Source organism: Meriones unguiculatus, chromosome 1, assembly GCF_030254825.1.
Source record: "Meriones unguiculatus strain TT.TT164.6M chromosome 1, Bangor_MerUng_6.1, whole genome shotgun sequence".
NCBI classification, from domain to species: Eukaryota; Metazoa; Chordata; class Mammalia; order Rodentia; family Muridae; genus Meriones; species Meriones unguiculatus.
Window position 1 is genome coordinate 109464022 of NC_083349.1, and position 18872 is coordinate 109482893.

Genomic DNA, 18872 nt, shown 5'->3' on the forward strand with positions numbered 1-18872 from the left:
GCGCTCTGTCAAGAAGTTAAACAGGGACTGGCACGATGGCTCTGCTGTTAAGAGAGAATAGTGCTCCTACTAGGACCAGAGTTCAGTTCCCAGCACCCACATGGCTCTGCATGATTGTAACTACAGCTCCAGAAGATCTACTGCCTCTTCTGGCTCTGTGAGCTCACACACACATTCACAGACATGCACATACTTACACATTTTTCTTTTTTAAAAAAAGATCTTTTTAGCCAAAAAGAAATTTTTCAAAAGAAATTAAACACACTTTATAATCTAGCCTTTATACTGCAAAATGATAATAACAACAATAATAATGTGCCTTACTTGTGTCACTTCCTTGTTCTTTGTACGTATGAGATAAAAGTGACACAATATTCCCATGCTATTTTTAAATGTGTCTTAAGATTAGACTTTATACGCCTGCAGCCCCAATAATCAAGAGGCAGAAGCATGTTCACAAGTTCAAAATCAGCCTGTTCTGTATAGGGAGTTGTAGGCAAGCCAGGACTACATAGTGAGACCGTCTCAGACAAAATAACAATAATAATAATAATAACAATAATTAAGTAAAGTGTGTCTTAAAAGTTCCCTGAGCTGGGGAGGTGGCACAGCTGGAAGAGATCTCAGCACGCACCAGGGAAGCCCTCGCTGGACCCACAGTGCTTCGTAGAAATGCACAGCTGAGGCACCAGCACTCAATGGAGGCGGGCAGAAGAGGAAGAAATGATCAAGGTCATCCTTGAATATTTAGAAAGTTTGTGGCCATCCTGAGCTACATGAGACCCTCTCTCTCAAAAAAATAAAAAATAAAAATAAAAAAGTAAAAATAAAAACACTGTCTTGGGCCAAAAATACTATGATTGGGGTGGAGCCAGCAAGCTGCAAGGTTGTTATCTATCCGTCAGACATACTCAGCCTTCAAAGCCACACTGAGGAATGATGAAGCAAGGGAGGAACACGAGCCACGCAAGTCCTAACTCAAGACACCAAGGCGCTTGGGGCTCAAGACCCAGCTGTATTCAGCACTGCCCACAGGTCACCCTGGACACCCCTCCCACGACCCAGCCACCCCTTTACCTCCTTGGCGTTGTGAGCCTGCAGCGCTCGCTCCCATTTCTTCTTATTACTGTACAGCAGCTCTTGCCGTTCTAACTCAAAGGCTTTCTACAACCAAGACAGAAAAGGTCTCGTGTCTGCTTCCATTGAGGGAGGCCCACCAGTACCAAAGAACTTTTAGGTAACACAAGTGCCTGGTCACACAGACAAAGCCACGCAGATCAGTGAAGTCACGAACGAACATAAGCTTGCCAAATCTCATGTGGCCAAATGGCTCTGAAATAGTTGCTTGGAAGTCAGCAAATGTGTGTGTCTAATAAATTCTGAGAGGAAGCGTGTGCCCAGAGCTCCATAGCTTTGTCCAGTGGTTCTCAACCTTCCCAATGCCGCAACCCTTCGATATATAGTCCCTCATATTGTGGTGAGCAACCATAAAATTAGTTCATTGCTACTTCAGAACTACAATTTTGCTACTGTTGTGAATCATAACGTAAACATCTAATATGCAGGAAATCTGATATGCGATCCCTGTGAAAAGGTCATTTGACCCCACAGGTTGAGAACCACAGGATTAATCTATCAGGGGCCCAGTACTGGAGACAGAAAATCTCCCTAGTTAGTATCCACTGAGCAAACCTAGGCATGTACCTCAACCTTGGCTAGCATTGTCATGGCTGGGCCCCATGAAACAAAGACAGCATGCAGAAGTGAAGTGAATGACAATCGGGAGAAGGCCCAGCCCTCCTTTCTCTCTTCCATTTTTGGAAGACCTAAAACCCAATATTAATCTTGAAAGACTCATTCAAACTCAAGGTCCTGATCCCTGATTCCTACTTGTCACTTCCCGGCCCTATCCCCTCACATCACCAGCCATGTACCAGCAAATAAACAGCTTTGTCCAGCTATGGTTCTGGAGTACAGACATATTCCCTCACTTACTCCCTGTGGTCCATCCTAACCGTCAGCCTGGTAAGACTGCTTTGGACACACCTCTTGGACAGTCTGAGACTAAGGGAAAAACGCCATCCTGAGTGTGGGTGGCACATAAGATTAGGACCCCGAATAGAAGATGATGAGCATCAAAGGATCTTCTTAGGAGATGGTTTCTAATGTGTCAAGCTAGCCTCTGGCCAAAGAAATGCCCTATTCCCCCTGCAGACAAGATGACTTCAAAATGGGCAAAGTTGGAGGCAGGGAAGCCGATTGCCAAGCTCTGACAAGACAGGGTAAGCAGGTCCTTCTTCACAAATAGTTCCTGTTTCACAATTATGTCTGCCAGATATACTGGGCCAGAAGGCTGAAGATGATGCTCTAACATTATAGAGAGATTTTTGGGTAGCTCTCTAGGCAGCCAGCTGTCTCTGTCATTTCTATAGTTTTAGAAACTGCTCTCCTGTACTTCCTGATAATTCAGTATTATTTCCTTCTCAGGTCTCTGATGGGGTTAAGGACTAAATAGCTTAGTTTCACAATTAGGCTTAATTTGATAGAATTTAGAAAAGGTTTTAGGTCTAAATAAAAATGTTATATTGTTAAATACAAGCTATGATAGAAAATAATTTGGGTGCAAAACTATAAACTCAGCAAGACAGGATAAATAGTAGAGTACTTTCTCCTAAGTTTCCAAATACAAGTGGACTAGACATTGTGAGTGTAATTACTACATGATAGTTTTCATAATTGTTTCATATTTGTTCTTACTGTATGTAGTTTATTATTGTAAGAAAAAGAGCCTTTTTGATAGACAAAAAGGGGGGGATTGTTGGGAGTTGGTCTGGTGCTGCTAGAATATTTGTTAATTACTGATCCCCCAAGATCTGGTTACAGCCCAGACAAGCACATTCTCATGTATACCAAGTTATGCTGTGTTACTTTGCTCCCCAATTATCCCTGATTGGTTAATAAAGTTGCTGGCAGCCTGAGCTGGGCAGAAGAGGGCTAGGTGGAGCTTAGGTTCTCAAGCTTGGGGTCTGGGAGAGACCATGAAGTGAAAGAGAGGAGACAGGAAGCAGGAGGAAAGGAACCTGGAGAGAAAGAAGTTGCCATGGGGCAGAATGGACCATGAACACGTGGCCATGAGGACAGAGTGATGGAGCAGATCCAGCCCAGACAGGATGACGACTGGCAAGTAACTTGGGGTGTGTAGCTGGGAGATGGAAAAACAGTCTAGAGGGTTGATATCTTCCCAGTTCTAGTGCTTTATGCTTATAACATAAATTATGGTCTCTCTGTGTCAATTATTTGGGAACTAGCCCTGGTAGAGAAGCTGTCCAGAGTCTAATATCCCCCTTCAACAACAGATCTGGGTAGAATAAAGTGGGAGAAGGACACCCTTTAGCATAGGCATAATCCTCTCTGCTTCCTGCCTTACAGCATGAACTGCTCCGGCCCTGTGCCCTCCCCATCATGACACATTCTGAACCCACCAGCCAAAGCGAGGCTTTTCCCTTTCAGCTTTTGTTCAGGCATTTGTCACAGTGACAGAACTGCACGCCCTCCACCCTGTCTGCTCTTTCACAATACTCATTAGCACCAGCCACATTCTACACCTAGGAATTGACATGTTTAGTTCTAGCTGTCTCCGTGAGAACGCGGGCTCCAGCAGGGGCTCTGTTTTGTTCATGCCATCTCTCCTCTCCCTGGAATAGTACCCAGCATACATTAACACTTGACTATTGTTGAATAAATGAATGAATGGGCAAATAAACGCTAAAATCAGAGACAGAGATCAAAGGATGGAGCGGGGTGGGGTGCACCTCAGACTGTCAGGACAGGAGCCATTATCACCACGAGCCCTCACCTCAATGAGAAAGAGCTCCTGGCGGAAGTTCTTCGTCACGTTTTTCACTTGCTCCTCCATCCTCTCCAGAAGCAGGCTGATATCATCTGACTGTTTCTTCAGGTCCTTTACATACTGGTCATCTTTTATTTTTAGTTCCTTGAGAAGAGAACAGAGTCAGTCAGAAACAGAGGCAGAAGCAACAAGTCTCAAGCGCACCCAACAGACCACCTCGCACCCAAATCTGTAAACACTAGAAATCGAGCCAGGCATAAGGGCAAGGGCCTCAAGACAGGAGGACTGTGAATCTGAGTCAGGCTTGGTTACTAAGGGAATCTGAGGCCACCCTAGGTTTCATGGTGAGCTCAAGGCCAGCTTGACCCATAGAGCAAGACTTGGTTTTCAAAAAAGAAATCTAGATGTGGTGGCATATACCTTTAAACCCCAGCACTAGGAAGGCAGAGGCAGGCAGTGCATGGCAGGGCTTTGTGAGTGCTAGGCAAGCACTCCACCACTGAGCTACTTCCCTCACACAGACCCAACATAGTCTTCACAGGTCCGAAGTATGGTGAGAGTCCTTCCAATGCTATTGGAGCCAGAGACATGCAGCTCAGTTGGTAAGGTGCTCACTTAGCGTGCAGTTGGTCCTAGATTTGGTCCACAGCACTGCAGAAACCCAGTGCGATGATACACACCTGCAACCTCAGTTCATAGGAGGCAGAGGCCAGAGGGTTAGAGTCCAAGGTCATTCTAAATTACAGACTGAGTTCAAGGCCAACCTGGACTGCATAAGACTGTCCCCAGAAACTGAACATAAAAGAAAGAAAGAAAGAAAGGAAGGAAGGAAAGAAGGAAAGAAGGGAGGGAGGAAGGAAAAAAGGAAAGAAAAAAGGGGGCTGGAGAGATGGCTCAGTGGTTAAGAACACTGACCGCTCTTCCAGAGGATCCAGGTTCAATTCCCAGCACCCACATGGCAGCTCTCAACTGTCTGTAACTCCAAGATCTGACACCCTCACACAGAATTTTATGCAGGCAAAACACCAATACACATAAAATAAACAAAGAAAAAAAGAAGCATTGTTGAAATAGCAGGGCATTTCCCATATAAAATATAAAACAGTGCTCTCCCCTTATGTCATAAAAAAATAACTCAAATAAAATAAAAACTTAAAAAGGCAGAGCCTAGAACAGCAAGTGCCTGGAAGCAAACAGGAAAAGCCTTGATTTTGCAGATTTGCAGTAGGAACAAAACCAAAAACAGACAAATGGGACTCAAAACCTTGAGAGCTTAAAGAAGCGGTCAACAGTGTAAAGGGGCACCCACAGGATCAGTCAGCAGAGCAAAAAGGCACACACAGGATAAGTCAACAAAGTAAAGAGGAGCACACAGGAAGAGTCAACAGAGAAAAGCTGTGCACACAGGAAGAGTCAACAGAACTGGGAACTATCTACCTGAGAGAGAGCTGGTAAGCATGATAGGGAAGGAGTTCAGCTCAGCACGAAAATCGATCCGGTGGGGTTTTTTTCAACATCATTTAATTGCTGTAACCCATCTGGCCTTGAACTTCCTCTCCTCCTGCATCAGCCTCCCAAGTGCCGGGACTACAGGTGCATAGCACCACTCCTGGCTTGAATTCCGTCACATGCTGGGTGATAAAGTAAGGCAGGACCCGCCAAGGACCGCCAGGCCACACCCCCCTCAGCCGGGATGGAGGCTGGCCTCTGGGCGGGGGGGGGGGGGGGGGGCCCTTGCCTGCAACAGGTCGCTGATCAGCTTGTTCTTGTCTTCTATGAGCCCAGCACAGTGCAGCTGCTGGGACGTGAGCAACTCCCACAACTGCTGGGGAATCCGCTTCTGTTTGCCATCATCCCACTTCGACGAGATCTCCTCGTATTTGTCCTGGCTGGTCTTGACTTCGTTCTCCAACTTCTCCAGTCTGCAAAGAGAAACATGCTGGGTGCCCTAGGTCCTGCCTTCCAGAGATGGCTTCTCCTAAGCGCGTGACACAGGCTCCGTGGTCCAGACTCTCACCCAGGGGAAGAGTACTCTAAGCTCTTAACTTTGTACTACATGCTGTTTATTTAGTGTGTCTGTGTATGTGTGTACAAGCACATACGTGCGCAGGCACACTGCGCCACAGCCTGTGTGTAGAAAACAGAGGGCAGCTTGAAGAAGTCAGTTCTTTGCCTCCACCGTGTGGGTCTCGGGGAGGAACCCAGTTTTGCCAGCCTTTCGGCGAGCGCCTTTACCCACAGCCTCTCTCTTGGTTTAATGTTTCACCCCAAGTAACTTACACCAAGCACCTGCCAGGAAAGAGCAGCAGCAAACCCAGACACTAAAGCACAGAGACCCTCTTTCCACCTCTCCCACTCTCTTAACGCCCATGCGCAGAGCTACATTGAAATTTAGTTTAGGATCCCCAGGGAAACCAACCTTTAGGCATGGCTGCGAGGGCGTGTCTCAAGATTAGGGCAGCTGAGGTGGGAAAACCAGCTCTAAATACACCAACGCAGAGGCTGAAGGCCGTGGCTGAGGACAACAGCGGAGCGGAGTGCCAGCATGCATCTCTCTACCTTTCGGCCTCAGATGCAGTGTGGCCGGTGGCCTCGAGCTCCTGCTGGCACGGCTTCCGTGCCACGATGGGCTGTGACCCCACACTGTGAGCCAAAATAAACCCTCCCTTCTCTAAGCTGATCTTGTCGGGTGTTTTGTCAAGCCACTCACACAAAACCTCTTCCTCATAAACTACAACCCCGATTTTAAAACAACAAGTGGACAGAAAAGTGCATCCATGCACACGCATCCAGCCAGCTGCGATGGTGGTTGTTACAAAGAGCGTAGATCCACATCCAGACCTCACTGTGAGTGGCCTCAAGACAAGCCACCCAACTTCGGCAAGCTTCACTTTTCTCCCCTGGACACTGGAGAGGACCAAGCACTTGCCCCGGTGACCTTTGCACACCTGTTGCTGGGACTCATAAAATGACACACTGTTTGGGGGTTCTCAGGACCGGGCAGCCCCATCCCAAGTGCTACCGTTCAGAGTCTCCGCTTTGGCCCAGACCGGCCAAGCTGACTCTCCCACCTCAACTCCGCAGGTGCGGGGCTGAATACAGGCATGAGCTACCACACCCAACCCTGAAATTCTCATACACGTTTTTTTATTAACAGCATAGCCTCAGCTGTCTGATTCTCCCTCCCCGGCTAGACTAATGGGATGGACAAGACAGGAAGGAAGTTCCACCATCATCGGTAACAGAAAAGCAGCCCCGTGGAGGGGGTACACTGAGGACGTGGCAGAGAGGAAGGCGTCAGAGCCGAGGCAGGAGCTCCTCTGAAAGATGGTGGCTGGGACCACACCAGTGAAGCCTGCAACTCCATGTGATTGTCACCAAACAAGAGCACACAAGCTTCTTCGTTTTGTTCTTTTGAGGCAGGGTTTCTCTGTGTAGCCCCGGCTGTCCTGGAACTCACGCTGTAGACCAGGCTGGCCTCGAACTCACGGAGATCTGCCTGCCTCTGCCTCCTGAGATCACAGGCATGAGACCAGCCACAAACTCCTTTAGTGACAGGAGCCACAATATAAACTCCCTCTAATCCCAGACCCTCCCCTCCCCCATTGTACCTATTGCACACCGTACCTGTTCCAACTTTTTTTCTTTTCTATGCTATACATACGTGGGTCTCTATCACTGATTGAGATATGGAGCTTCTCAGTTGTTGAGTTTTGTTTTGGGCCTTTCCAAATCTTCACTATCATGTTTCCTGGTGTGCCAGACTGCAGAAGACAAGCCACACTGTTCCCCAGCGTGTTTGCCAAGACCGGAGAAGGCCAGATAAGAGGAAGAAAGCCCGGTGTTTTCTTCACAGAGGGTCACTAAATTCGCTTTTTATCTTTGCCTCATCTAAGAGTCGCCTCTGCGGATGAAACACTAGGGGGCGCTCCAAGGCCAGGTCTCCATCAATCCTGCCGCAGCTTCAGAGCCATCGAGGAGTTGGTGCGGCAAAAGTGGGTATTGACCTCAGGGACGTGTAGCCCCCTCCCCCGTCCCCACCTTCCCTCCCGTAGTCATCCTAGGCTTTGTCAGCAACTCCTCCCCGACAAGCCTGCAGGAGTCATCCTTGGGGCTGTCAGCACCCTGGGAGCCACACCCGCCGCTCCCAAGCACGTTCCGAGACGGCGCACCTCTGCCTACCGCGCCTCCTCCGAACTCCACAGAGATGAACCCAAAAGCCTCCCCGTGTGACCTCCTGCGGTCCTTTACCCGCTCTGTTTTAGGACGAACCAAGTTTGAGAGTCCCGTGCTGCTCTGAGGCAGGGGGCTGGCTGTACTCCTTTTACAGCCACGCCGGCCTGGGACTCAGGCTGGAGGCAGGAAGGTGGGGAACTCCTAAGGAGCAGGAAGGGGATTCCACGAGACTAAGTTGAACAAAGTTTCATCCTGAGGACCCAGAGGACTGACGGACCGGCACCTCGGCAGTGCGCAAGCGCAGCTCACGGCTCACCTCTGGCGCTTGATCTCTTCTTCTTCGACCCTCCTACGGATCTCTCTGATGTCTGTGGCCACCTGGATATTTGTCACCAACTCGGTACCACAAAGCAAGAGTTTAGTCAGTTTCTGGAAAACAAAGAAATGAGAATCTGTGAAGCTAGAACAATGTGGGAAGAATTTAGAGGGCTGGTGAGATGGCTCCCTGGGAAAGGGTCCTTGCTGCCAAGCCTAAAGACCCCCAGGAACTACACTGTGGGAATCAACCCCCACAGATTGTCCTCTGACTGCCACATGCGCCATACACGCACATCTGGGTCACATAAGATAAAGAAATGAAATGTAATTATAAAAAAATATTAAGGCTGGGCAGGTTGGTTTCTGCCTTTAATCCCAGAACTAAGAGCATCTCTGATTTTAAGGCCAGCCGGGTCAACACAGTGTTTTGTTTTTCGAGACAGGGTTCTTTGTGTAGCCTTGGCTATTCTGGACTTGCTTTGTAGACCAGGCTGGCCTCGAACTCACAGAGATCCACCTGCCTCTGCCTCCTGAGTGCTGGGATTAAAGGTGTGGGCCTTACATGGTGAGCTCTAAGCCGGCTTGCTTTGGGATCCCTGTCTCTGGCCCCCTGTCCACTCAGCACTTACATGGGTTTGGGGGATCTGAAACCCAGGTACTTGTGCTTTTGACTCAAGCACTTTAATCACTGAGCCACCCCCACCCACCCATTCAGGCCCAGTTTCTCATGTTTGTTTTTGGGACAGGCTCCTACCGTATCCTAGGCCAGTTTTTTGGTTGTTTTTTGTTTTGTTTTTGTTTTGTTTTGTTTTGTTTTTACATTTGCATTCAGGTTTTCTTTTCTTTTTTTTATTTTTTATTTATTTTGTATCCCAGCCGTAGCCCCCTCTCTCATTCCCTCTCAATCCCACCCTCCCTCCCTCATCTCCTCCCTGCCCCTTTCCAAGTCCACTGATAGGGGAGGTCCTCCTCCTCTTCCATCTGACCCTAGCTTATCAGGTCTCTTCATGACTGGCTGCCATGTCCTCCTCTGTGGCCTAGCAAGGCTGCTTCTTCCTGGGGGGGAGGGGGGAAGGGGTCGAAGAGCTCGCCTAGGCCAGTCTTAAAGCCACAGCAATTCTTCTGCCCCAGTCTCAAGGGGATGCTGGTACTTACATACCACCTTTCCTGACAGGAACCTACAGTCTGAGAACTCATTCCTAGGGAACCCCCAAAACGGGACAGACTCCAGATCAGCCCCAGCTAGAGACACAGAAGGTGCAGCTCCTTCCTGCCTGGCTGTGAAGACCAGACTAAGAGACTCAGCTGCCACCAGCTCATACCAATCTGCTCTCTTCTTTCTGTTTGTAGCTCCTGCTTTGCTCTTCCTCACTCTCCTTCTTTCCATCTAAATACTCTCCCAGGGCTTCCCTGTGGGAGAGAGAAATCAAAGGAGAACAATGCGGCTGTGAGTGTTCAGGCTTTGCACTTAAATACACACCTTTAATCCCAACGCTCAGGAGGCAGAGGCAGGCAGATCTCTGTGAGTTTGAGGCCAGCCTGGTCTACAGAGCTTGTTCCAGGAAAGCCCTGGCTACAGAGAGAAACCCTGTCTTGAAATTTATTTATTTATTTATTCCCTGACTTTACAATCAGTCTTCCACCAGCTGACCGTTCCAATAGGTGGCTGGCTGGGCCGGGACCTTTGGGACCCTTCAGCACAGAACCCTAGGGATCCAGTTGAATCATATCTTACAGCTTCTATTGCTGTGATGAAACACTACGACCAAAAAGCAAACTGGGGAGAAAAAGAGTTTATTTGGTTTAAACCTCTGTGTCACTGTCCGTCATTAAAGGACGTCAGGACAGAAACTCAAGCAGGGCAGGAACCTGGAGGCGGCCTCTGATGCAGAGGCCATGGAGGGGAGCTGCTTCCTGGCTTGCTCATGGCTTGTTAACACAGCCTGCTTTTGTATAGCGCCCAGGACCACCAGCCCAGGACAGCCCCACCCACAACTGGCTGGGCCCTCTCCCCCACCAACCACTAGTTAAGAAGATGCCTTACAGGCTTGCCTGCAGCCCAGTCTTAAAGAAGCACTTTCTTAATTGAGGTTCCCACCTCTAAGACGACTCCAGCTCGTGTCAAGTTGACATGACACTAGTCAGCACACACCACTATTCTCCCATCAGATTAGAAAATATTTTAAAGGTAGACATAATGGGGCACTGTTTACACCGTGTGTAACAATCTGAATAAACGACAGTTTGGTAAAACTGACCAAACCTTGAAGCGTGTCTACTCTCCTGTCAGCCCTCGTCTTTATGAATTTTCTAAAGTTTTCACAAGCACACAAACACAGAAGCACAAAATGACTGCCGCTCTTACACCAGTGCAAGAATTCTCAAGCATATTAGCGGCTGGATTTTTTTTTTAAGATTTATTTTTATTTTAAAATTGTGTGTGTGTGTTGGGAAGAGCAGGTACAGGAGGGGGTGTTAGTTTGGACTCCGTGGGCCCATGGTGTCCAGAAGAGGTCATGGACCCCTGGAGCTGGAGTTACAGGCACTCAGTAGACAGTGACGTCCACTGTGGATGCTGGGACCAAACTCTGGTGCTCTGCGTGAGCAGTGTGTGTGCATTCTTAGCCACTGAGCTACCCCTCCGGCCCCAGCAGCTGACTTCAGTTATTTACACAACGACAATGCAATGAGCTACCTAGCAGCCCAGAAAAGAGGGGATGTAATCTCGAGCAACTCAGGCCTCTCATTCTAGCAACTCCACAGATAAAAGCAGGAGGATCCCGACTTAACAGCCAGCCTGAGCTACACAGTGAGGTCCTGTCTCAAAAAGGAAGAAACATTTCAAAAAGCTAGTTGAGATTGGCACTGCGACCCACACCTATAATGTCTGCTTCCTGGGAAGAAACAGAAGGGACAGAGGGAACAAAGGGAAGAGGGAAATGAAGGGCTTTTCATAAGTTGTCAGCAGAGGCAGGTTGTAGTCTGGGGGAAAAAATGTCCCGGAAAGCTGGATGTAGGTTAGGGCACACCTGTAATCCCAGTATTCGGAAGGTGGAGGCAGAAGGATCAGGAGCTTAAGGCCGACCTATGCTACAGAGTGAGCTTGAGGCCAGCCTGGACCTCAAACAAACATATCTCAAACAAAACATCTGAAAGGATGCATTGAGACAGGCTAGAAAGATAAGAATTTATGGACTAGAGAGGGAAGAGGAGCCTCGCGCAGGATTCTAGCTGAAGCCTCTCACCTGCTCAGAACAGAGAAAAGCCCCCATCAACAAACAGCATTTGCTTAAGACCTTTCCCCTTTACCAGACACAAAACTAGTTTCCCAGGAACCAAACCTGAAACCCCACCTACAGTAAAAAGACCCCTCCTAAAGCTGTTGGCCAACCCTAGTGGCTCCTGGTTTTACTTCCGTTTACCCACCCAAGGAATCTCACAAGCTACTTGATAGCCTCCCTTGTCAAAGAGAGAAGGAGGGGCAGCCTTGGCAACCTTGGGTTTAATTCCCAAGCCACCAAAACGTCTTGCAAATTAACAGGAACTCCCCTTTGAGATGCCCCCGCTCAGCTCTCAGGTGGCTCTTTTTTTCTTGCCAGGCATCTCTCTCTCTTTTTCCTAACCCCTGCAATCAAAATGTTCACTAAAATCTTTTTAAAGTTCTATTGTTTTAAGTTATGTGTGTGTCCATCTCTGTTTGAGTATGTGCATATGAATGCAGGGTGTCCACGGAGGGAAAAGGTGTCTCCTGATACCACAGTCATAGCTGGTTCTGAGCCACCCATAGGTGCTGAGAATTGAATTCTGGTTCAGCCTGAAGGGCAATACGAGCTCTTAATGATTGAATGGCCTCTCCAACCCTTAAAAATATTCTTTTAAAACAATGACTCTTTTCTAAAATTACATTTTAGGGCCAGAGAGGTGGTCAGTAGTCAAGAGTACTTGTTGCTCTTCCAGAGGAGCCGGGTTAGCAGATTCCCAGCACCCACACGGCGGGCACAACCACCTCATCCAGTCCTGTTCCAGGAGTCAGGGAGCAGTTCTGACATCCAAGGGCACTAGGTGGGCATGTGGTGTACACACATACACGAAGACAAAACACTCACGTTCATAAGACAACATAAATAAATCTCAAAAAAAATCAAATTTCTTTTTATTCATTGACAGGAAGCCGCGCCACAGTGCGCATGCGTAGTCACAGCGTGCAGGAATCCGTTCTCCCCCTCTACCCGGGGGACTGAACTCAACCCTAAGATCTTTTTTTTTTTTTTTTAATATGGAACGCTCCACGAATTTGCGTGTCATCCTTGCGCAGAGACCATGCTAATCTTCTCTGTATCGTTCCAATTTTAGTATATGTGCTGCCGAAGCGAGCCCTAAGATCTTTTGAAGAATGATCCCAACTCATACAAGCTCATTCTGTAATTCTGCCCTGCCTCTGGCTCTACCTGGGTCGGGGTCCCTAAAAGAAAAAGGGAAACTCTTTGTTCTCGGCCGCCCCTGAGCCAGTGCGATGCTGTGCACCTGCTGACTGCTCTTACATCTTGATGCAGTAGCCGGCTCCCAGGTTGCTTAGGCACCTGTGATGTCATCATCGGCTGTCACCCACAGGGTGACGGACCCGGGGTGAAAGGACCTCTACCTCTTACCTCTCTCTCCCCTTTCTCTGTTGGGGACAGAGCCTGGCTCACTCAGGCCCTAACTCTCTTCTGCTTGCCTTCCCCCGAATCAACTCTTTCATATAAGATCTGTGGTGTGCACACGGCGTCATTTGTAAAAATATACCAACTCTGACAGACACACGAAAGGAAAAGGAACGACTTAGAAAAAGGGAATTCAGTTTCTGGGGACTTCTTTATCTGCCTTACTATGTTACTGCGTAGCATTTACAATGGCATGAAACAGGCACACAGGGCCTGGAGAGACGGCTCAGTGCTTACCCTGCCCACTTTTACAGTATCCTGCCTCCAGACCTTCAGGAGTTGGTTGAACCTGCAGTGACCTTGACCTTGGCTTTCGGGAACAGGTCTCATGGATAAGGATCCTTATAACAAGGAATCAAAACCAAGCCAGGCTACCGGGAAGACGAACGTCGTCAATGGCAGGCTTCACCTCGGAGCAGTGCTCATCCCCTGAGGAGGCCTCCTTCAAGCCGTATGGACTTCTTCCAACTGAACAGCAATAGGGACACTGCTGGGGACAGGAGGCCCTTAGGCTCTGGAGCTGCTAGTGATGGAAGGTCCGTCCTGTATCCGCTCATCATCTAGTACCCAACAGGTACTAGATAATGCCAGGATGTCTCCAAGGACAAACCGGCCATCAATTCTCTTGAACCAGATTTTTGTTAGGCTATCCTCATCGTTAACATATTCCATCTCTCTGCTACCCTGCTCTTCCTACTGGCAGCGACCTGAGTCCTCCCACCTAAGCCAGTGCCGTTCCTGTCTCCTCCTCCTCCAGGGCTTTTCCTTCTAATTAAAACTCCTGCCTCAGCCACCCATCATTACTTGCACCTCTAATCCCAGCAATTGAAAACCCGAGGCAGGAGAATCATTGTGAGTTCCGGGCCAGCCTGAGCTACAGAGTGGGACCCTGCATCGACAACGACAGAAAGGAACAAACCAACAACTTGTGCAGAAGTGTTCGTTCACAGTCTGTTTTTATTTATGCGAACAGTAAGGCATGTAGTGGCCTTGAACAGGGCTTGTAGGAGCCTTCAGAATCAGAACTGACATGATAAACCTGGGGTCACTAAGCATCCCAGTGTGATCATATTAGTTAAAGCCCTTTTCTCTGTCTCTTCCCATTAATTGCTCTCTCTTTAATTGGCCTAGAGCCCAGCATGTTGGGGCTCCCAGAAACAGGTCTGTGCCCTAAAGCTGAAGTAAGAATTCGTATTTTAGTTAGAAAGTAAGACAGACAGAAGAGCACACGTTCAGGGGCAGTGCGGGTCACACGGCAAGTATCAGGCCTCCTACCTCCTCTGCTACATGGTGAAGGAAGAAGGGAGGGAGGGAGAGAGGAGAGAAAGGTCTGGAATTTTCCAAGGAGGTAGCAGGCAATGAGCTTGCCACCCCCAAGCTGCTTACTCCCAAGCAGCCTCCTCACTCCCAAGGCCTAAGTAGCCATACGGGCTCTTGAGCTGCTCCACGAAGGAAGCTGCCAGGATTCCAGCATTCCTTAGGAAACAAGAGATCCCTCCAGTGTCCTCGGCTCCACCCACTGTGTTCAAAGTCCACCGACTCTGCCATGGTATGGCCCCTTTTGGAGATAAGAGAGCTGGCAGCCACACTGGGCTCCCAGTCTTTTTCGGTTTGGGTTTTGTTTTTGTTTGTTTGTTTGTTTTTTGTTTGTTTGTTTTTTTTCAGAGACAGGGTTTCTCTGTGTAGCCCTGGCTGTCCTGGAACTCCCTCTGTAGAGATCTGCCTGCCTCTGCCTCTGCTGGAATTAAAGGCGTGTGCCACCATCGCCCAGCAACCGCTCCAGTCTTACCCAAACCCGTCTCAGCAGTGTCCTTTGACTCAGTTTCCCTGATCTGAACCTAGCCCTCACTCTTCTGGAAAGAACACTAATTGTTCCCTTCTGCTAGGCCACTACCAGGCTAACTTAACTGTCTGCCAGTTCCCACCCCAAACTTCCTACCTTGGCCATCAATCAATTAATTAATAACTAACTCTATCTAAATACTCCCAGCTAGTCCCTGAACAAAGATCAGGAGTTCAGAAAGGAAAGTGACTTCTGTCCAGATCTGCTACAAATTCTCCCCAAGTTTCCATTTCAGTCCCTTTGCTGCATTGTTTGTTTGTTTGTTTGTTGATTTTTTTTCCAAGACAGCCTTGTCTGTCCTGGGCTCACTCTATAGACCCCACTGGCCTCAAACTCACAGAGATCCTTCTGCCTCTGCCTCCCTGAGTGCTGGGATTACTGCTACCATGACCCCCTCCCTTGCTGCTTTAATTCACTTTTTTTTTCCAACCTGGGCACTGTGCTAGCCAATAGGATGGCACTCACCACATGTGACTAACAGACCCTTGAAATGAAGTGAGACCAAATCAAAATCTGCTAAGAGTTTAAGACACACACTACAAGGCTGGAGAGATGGCTTGGTGGCTAAGAACACTTGTTCTCACAGAAGACTGGGTTCAGCTCTCAGCACCCACATGCCTATTTACAACTCAAGTTCCAGGGATCCAGTACCCTCATCCGATCTCCTCGGGCACAAGGCAGGAATGCAGTGCACATGCATTCATGCAGGCAAAGCCTTCGTACACATAAAAGAAAACAAATCTAAAAACAAAACAGAAACGACCCACCACCACCAGGGAAGATAGAAACATGAGGACTAGGACCTGAGTTCAAACCTCCAGCCTCCAGCACCCACACAGAGGCTGGACGTGATCACCCTCGGTTATCCTGTCTTGTTGTTGGTTTCCTTGGGGCAGGGTCTCCTTATGTAGCTCAGGATGGCCCGGAACTCTCGAACCATCTGCTTCAGCTTCCTAAGTATTGGTGTCACTGGTATGGACAGCACCTGTCGCATTTTCTTCACTCTGGAAGCTTCTAGACACTTCTCTTTGGGCTTGGTATTCTGGACTTTTGCAGTGATATACTTCAGAAAGGACTCCTCTTTCCTCTTCTCTTCCTTCATCCCCCTCCTTTTCTCTTTCTTTCTCTGCTCTCCCCTTCACTCCCTTCCTTCCTTCCTTTTGTGCTGGAAATTGGCACAAGATAAATCACTGAGTTGCACCCCTCCCCCTTACCCTGGAGTAGGCCTATTTCCTCCATTGTGCTGAACAAGATTAATATTATTATTTTATTCTAGGTGAAAGGGTGTTTTGCCTGCCTGTATGTCTGTGTAGCCACGTGCCTGCCTAGTGCCCACAGAAGCTAGAAGAGGTGCATTTGGTTCCACTGGAACTGGAGTTAAGATGACTGTGAACTGCCTTGGGGTGTTAAAGATCAAGCCTGGCTCCCCTAAAAGAATAGGCAGTCATTTCTGTCCCTGTCATAGCTCACACTTGCAGCACTACTTATGTCCGTTGTTGATTAGAGTATAAATTTCCTGGGGGAAGGGCTGGAGAGATGGCTCAGAGGTTAAGAGCACTGGCTGTTCTACCAAAGGTCCTGAGTTCAATTCCCAGCAACCACATGGTGGATCACAGCCATCTATAATGAGATCCGGTGCCCTCTTCTGGCATGTAGGTGTACATGCAGGCAGAATAATGTATAAATAATAAATAAATCTTTAAAAAAAAAATTTCCTGGGGGAAGTTTTGTCACGTGATCTTCACTGAATCCCTGGTATCATTGTCAAGACAGTCAAGACCACGATCCGCAGACAGCTTTGAAGACAGTTAAATTTGGCATCATTTGGAGCCAAACAGAAGGCCAGACAAGGGTCCAGTCTATCTGCTAACCAAAGAAAGCAGCACCAATTGCAGTGAGGACGGCCCTGCCTGGCCCGGTTCCTAAACCGACCCTGGTTCTCACCTCAGAACCTGTTAACTAACATGATAGCAGGGTTCCCAGGAGGAATAGCCTGGAACACAGTGGCAAATACACACTGTAATGATGTTCCTAGCCCTTCCTGAGAGGACTGATGGTCACTAGGAAACTGTTGGTGAGGGAGGAGGATACCTACCCAGACAGTTTTAGGACAATTAAAACAAGATCTCAGTTACCACTGGTACCTAGAGACGCAAACCATCACCATGGCCTTGCCCACCTAGGAGGAAGGCATACAGGCAGCTTTCATCTGAGGCTTCTGATGGACCTGTAGACTCAGCCAACTGTCATTTTTTTTCCTCTCTCTCAGCAAAAGTAAAACTGGAATGAACTACTTAGAAATTGAAGAACCTGCCACATTAACTCTGGTGACCAGAGGGTAAGGGCTTTCATAGCATGGGAGCCAAATGGATGCCCCTTTGACTGCGCCTAAGCTAACAAAGGGAGCAGGGCCCAGGGATGCAGGCATGGTGATCCCTAGCACAGCACCGCTTAGCTCACAGGCCTGGAGCTTGCAATCCCTGGATGGATTCTGGAAAATGATTATCAGTCTCTGCGAGCACAAACAAGCAGGTTTCCTACAGTAGACTGACATGGCTTAGGGCCCAGTGACTCTGGCCACTAACTGAAACGAAAGTTTTACTATATTTTATTTTATTTTGAGGAGACAAGGCCTACCTATGTAGACCAGGCTAGCCTTGGCCTCAGAGATCTGTCCTCCTCTGCCTCTCCAGCACTGGGGTTAAAGGCATGAGCCACTACACCCGACTTTATTTTCTATTTTTAAAAAGGATCAAGGTGTTCGCCTCTACGTGGAACAATCACACAGGCTCACAGGTTGTGGTCGTCGCCTTGGCCTTTGTTATAAGGTATTCTCAGTGGATTGCGGATAACTGAATCTTTCACAGAACAGTGCCTATTACATCAGGTCAGCAAACTAGCCTCTGGATTAAATCTAGCCTAGACTCTTTTATTTTTAAATATTGGGACAAGGTCCCACTATGTAGCCCTAGCTGTCTCAAAACTTAGTACTTAAATGTTCTGGAAGAAAAGCTCTCCCGCTTACACGTAGCGCACAGAGCTCCCACCCAGCCGGTCCCCCAGCTCCCTCACAGCACTACCCCGCCACCCGGCTCACCGCCTTCGGGCTTCCAGGCGGGCAGCGATGCGCAGGCGCCTCGCCAAGATGCGCTCCTGCGGGTTTTCCGAATTCACGGAGGGCCCGAGAATCGGGGTGTTGGATGTATGTTCGTCCCCATCCCCCTGGTCTAGGACCCCAATGCTTCCTGACGGATTCATGGCTGCGACCTCCCGTCCACTGGCAGCTCGCCTGGACCAGCAGCCTGGTTGCTAGGAACAAGCCGTTGCCAAGGGAAAGCAGTCACATGACCCACAGCTGGAGCAGTTGTCCCGCGGGCGCCAGGGTCCATCTTTTCTGTCTCACACCAAGATCTGTACGTTTGTATCCCAGCTGTGCGAAGCCACCTCAGCCCACTGAGTTATTCTGGAAGCGTGAACCCAAGTGTACACCCGACTATGATCTCCTGCAGGCATTACTTATCGAAAAAGAGGAGGGTGCACGAAAATGGTTTTGGGGAAGGGACCCAGAACGCCACCCTCTCTCAAAACAGCAGTCTGCTGAACATAGTCCTTAGGTACCGTGTGTGCCCTTTTCAACAAAATTAATGTTCCTGGGCCAGAGAGATGGCTGAGTTCAATCCTTCAGACCCACACTATGGAAAAAGGATCAGTTCTGAAGAGTTGTCCTCTGACCTTCACACGATGCATATGTATAAAAAAATTTTTTTAATGTTCTCATTAAGAATTAAAACCATGCCTGTGGGCTTGTGATATAGCTCCGTGGTAAAGGGTTTGTCAACATCAGCAAGTGGGGTGGGTAGGTGGGAGCAACGTGGACAGGAGACACAAAATAAAACAAAAACACCACGTCCATAATCCCAGCACCCAGGAGTATGTCCCAGGTCATCCCGAGCTACAGAGTGAGACTCTGCCTCTTAATAAT

General features: G+C 48.5%; 1 protein-coding gene and 1 non-coding gene across 4 annotated transcripts in view; both read right to left on the reverse strand.

Moving 5' to 3' along the window:
- The window catches only part of Drc1 (dynein regulatory complex subunit 1), a 34215-nt gene extending 16025 nt beyond the window's left edge, over positions 1–18190 (reverse strand). For all 3 annotated transcript variants that reach the window (XM_060365109.1, XM_060365108.1, XM_060365110.1), the window contains exons 1-6: positions 17988–18190; positions 9667–9754; positions 8343–8455; positions 5589–5772; positions 3857–3994; positions 1078–1164 (exon numbers count right to left, since the gene is read on the reverse strand). In XM_060365109.1, coding sequence (XP_060221092.1) covers positions 1078–1164; positions 3857–3994; positions 5589–5772; positions 8343–8455; positions 9667–9754; positions 17988–18148 — 771 coding nt within the window. In that variant the 5' untranslated portion in view covers positions 18149–18190. The remainder of the gene's footprint in view (positions 1–1077; positions 1165–3856; positions 3995–5588; positions 5773–8342; positions 8456–9666; positions 9755–17987) is intronic.
- On the reverse strand, positions 12615–12721 carry LOC132652078 (U6 spliceosomal RNA). The gene has a single exon (XR_009589569.1). It is a non-coding gene; the product is annotated as a U6 spliceosomal RNA (small nuclear RNA).
- Positions 18191–18872: the final 682 nt, after the last annotated feature.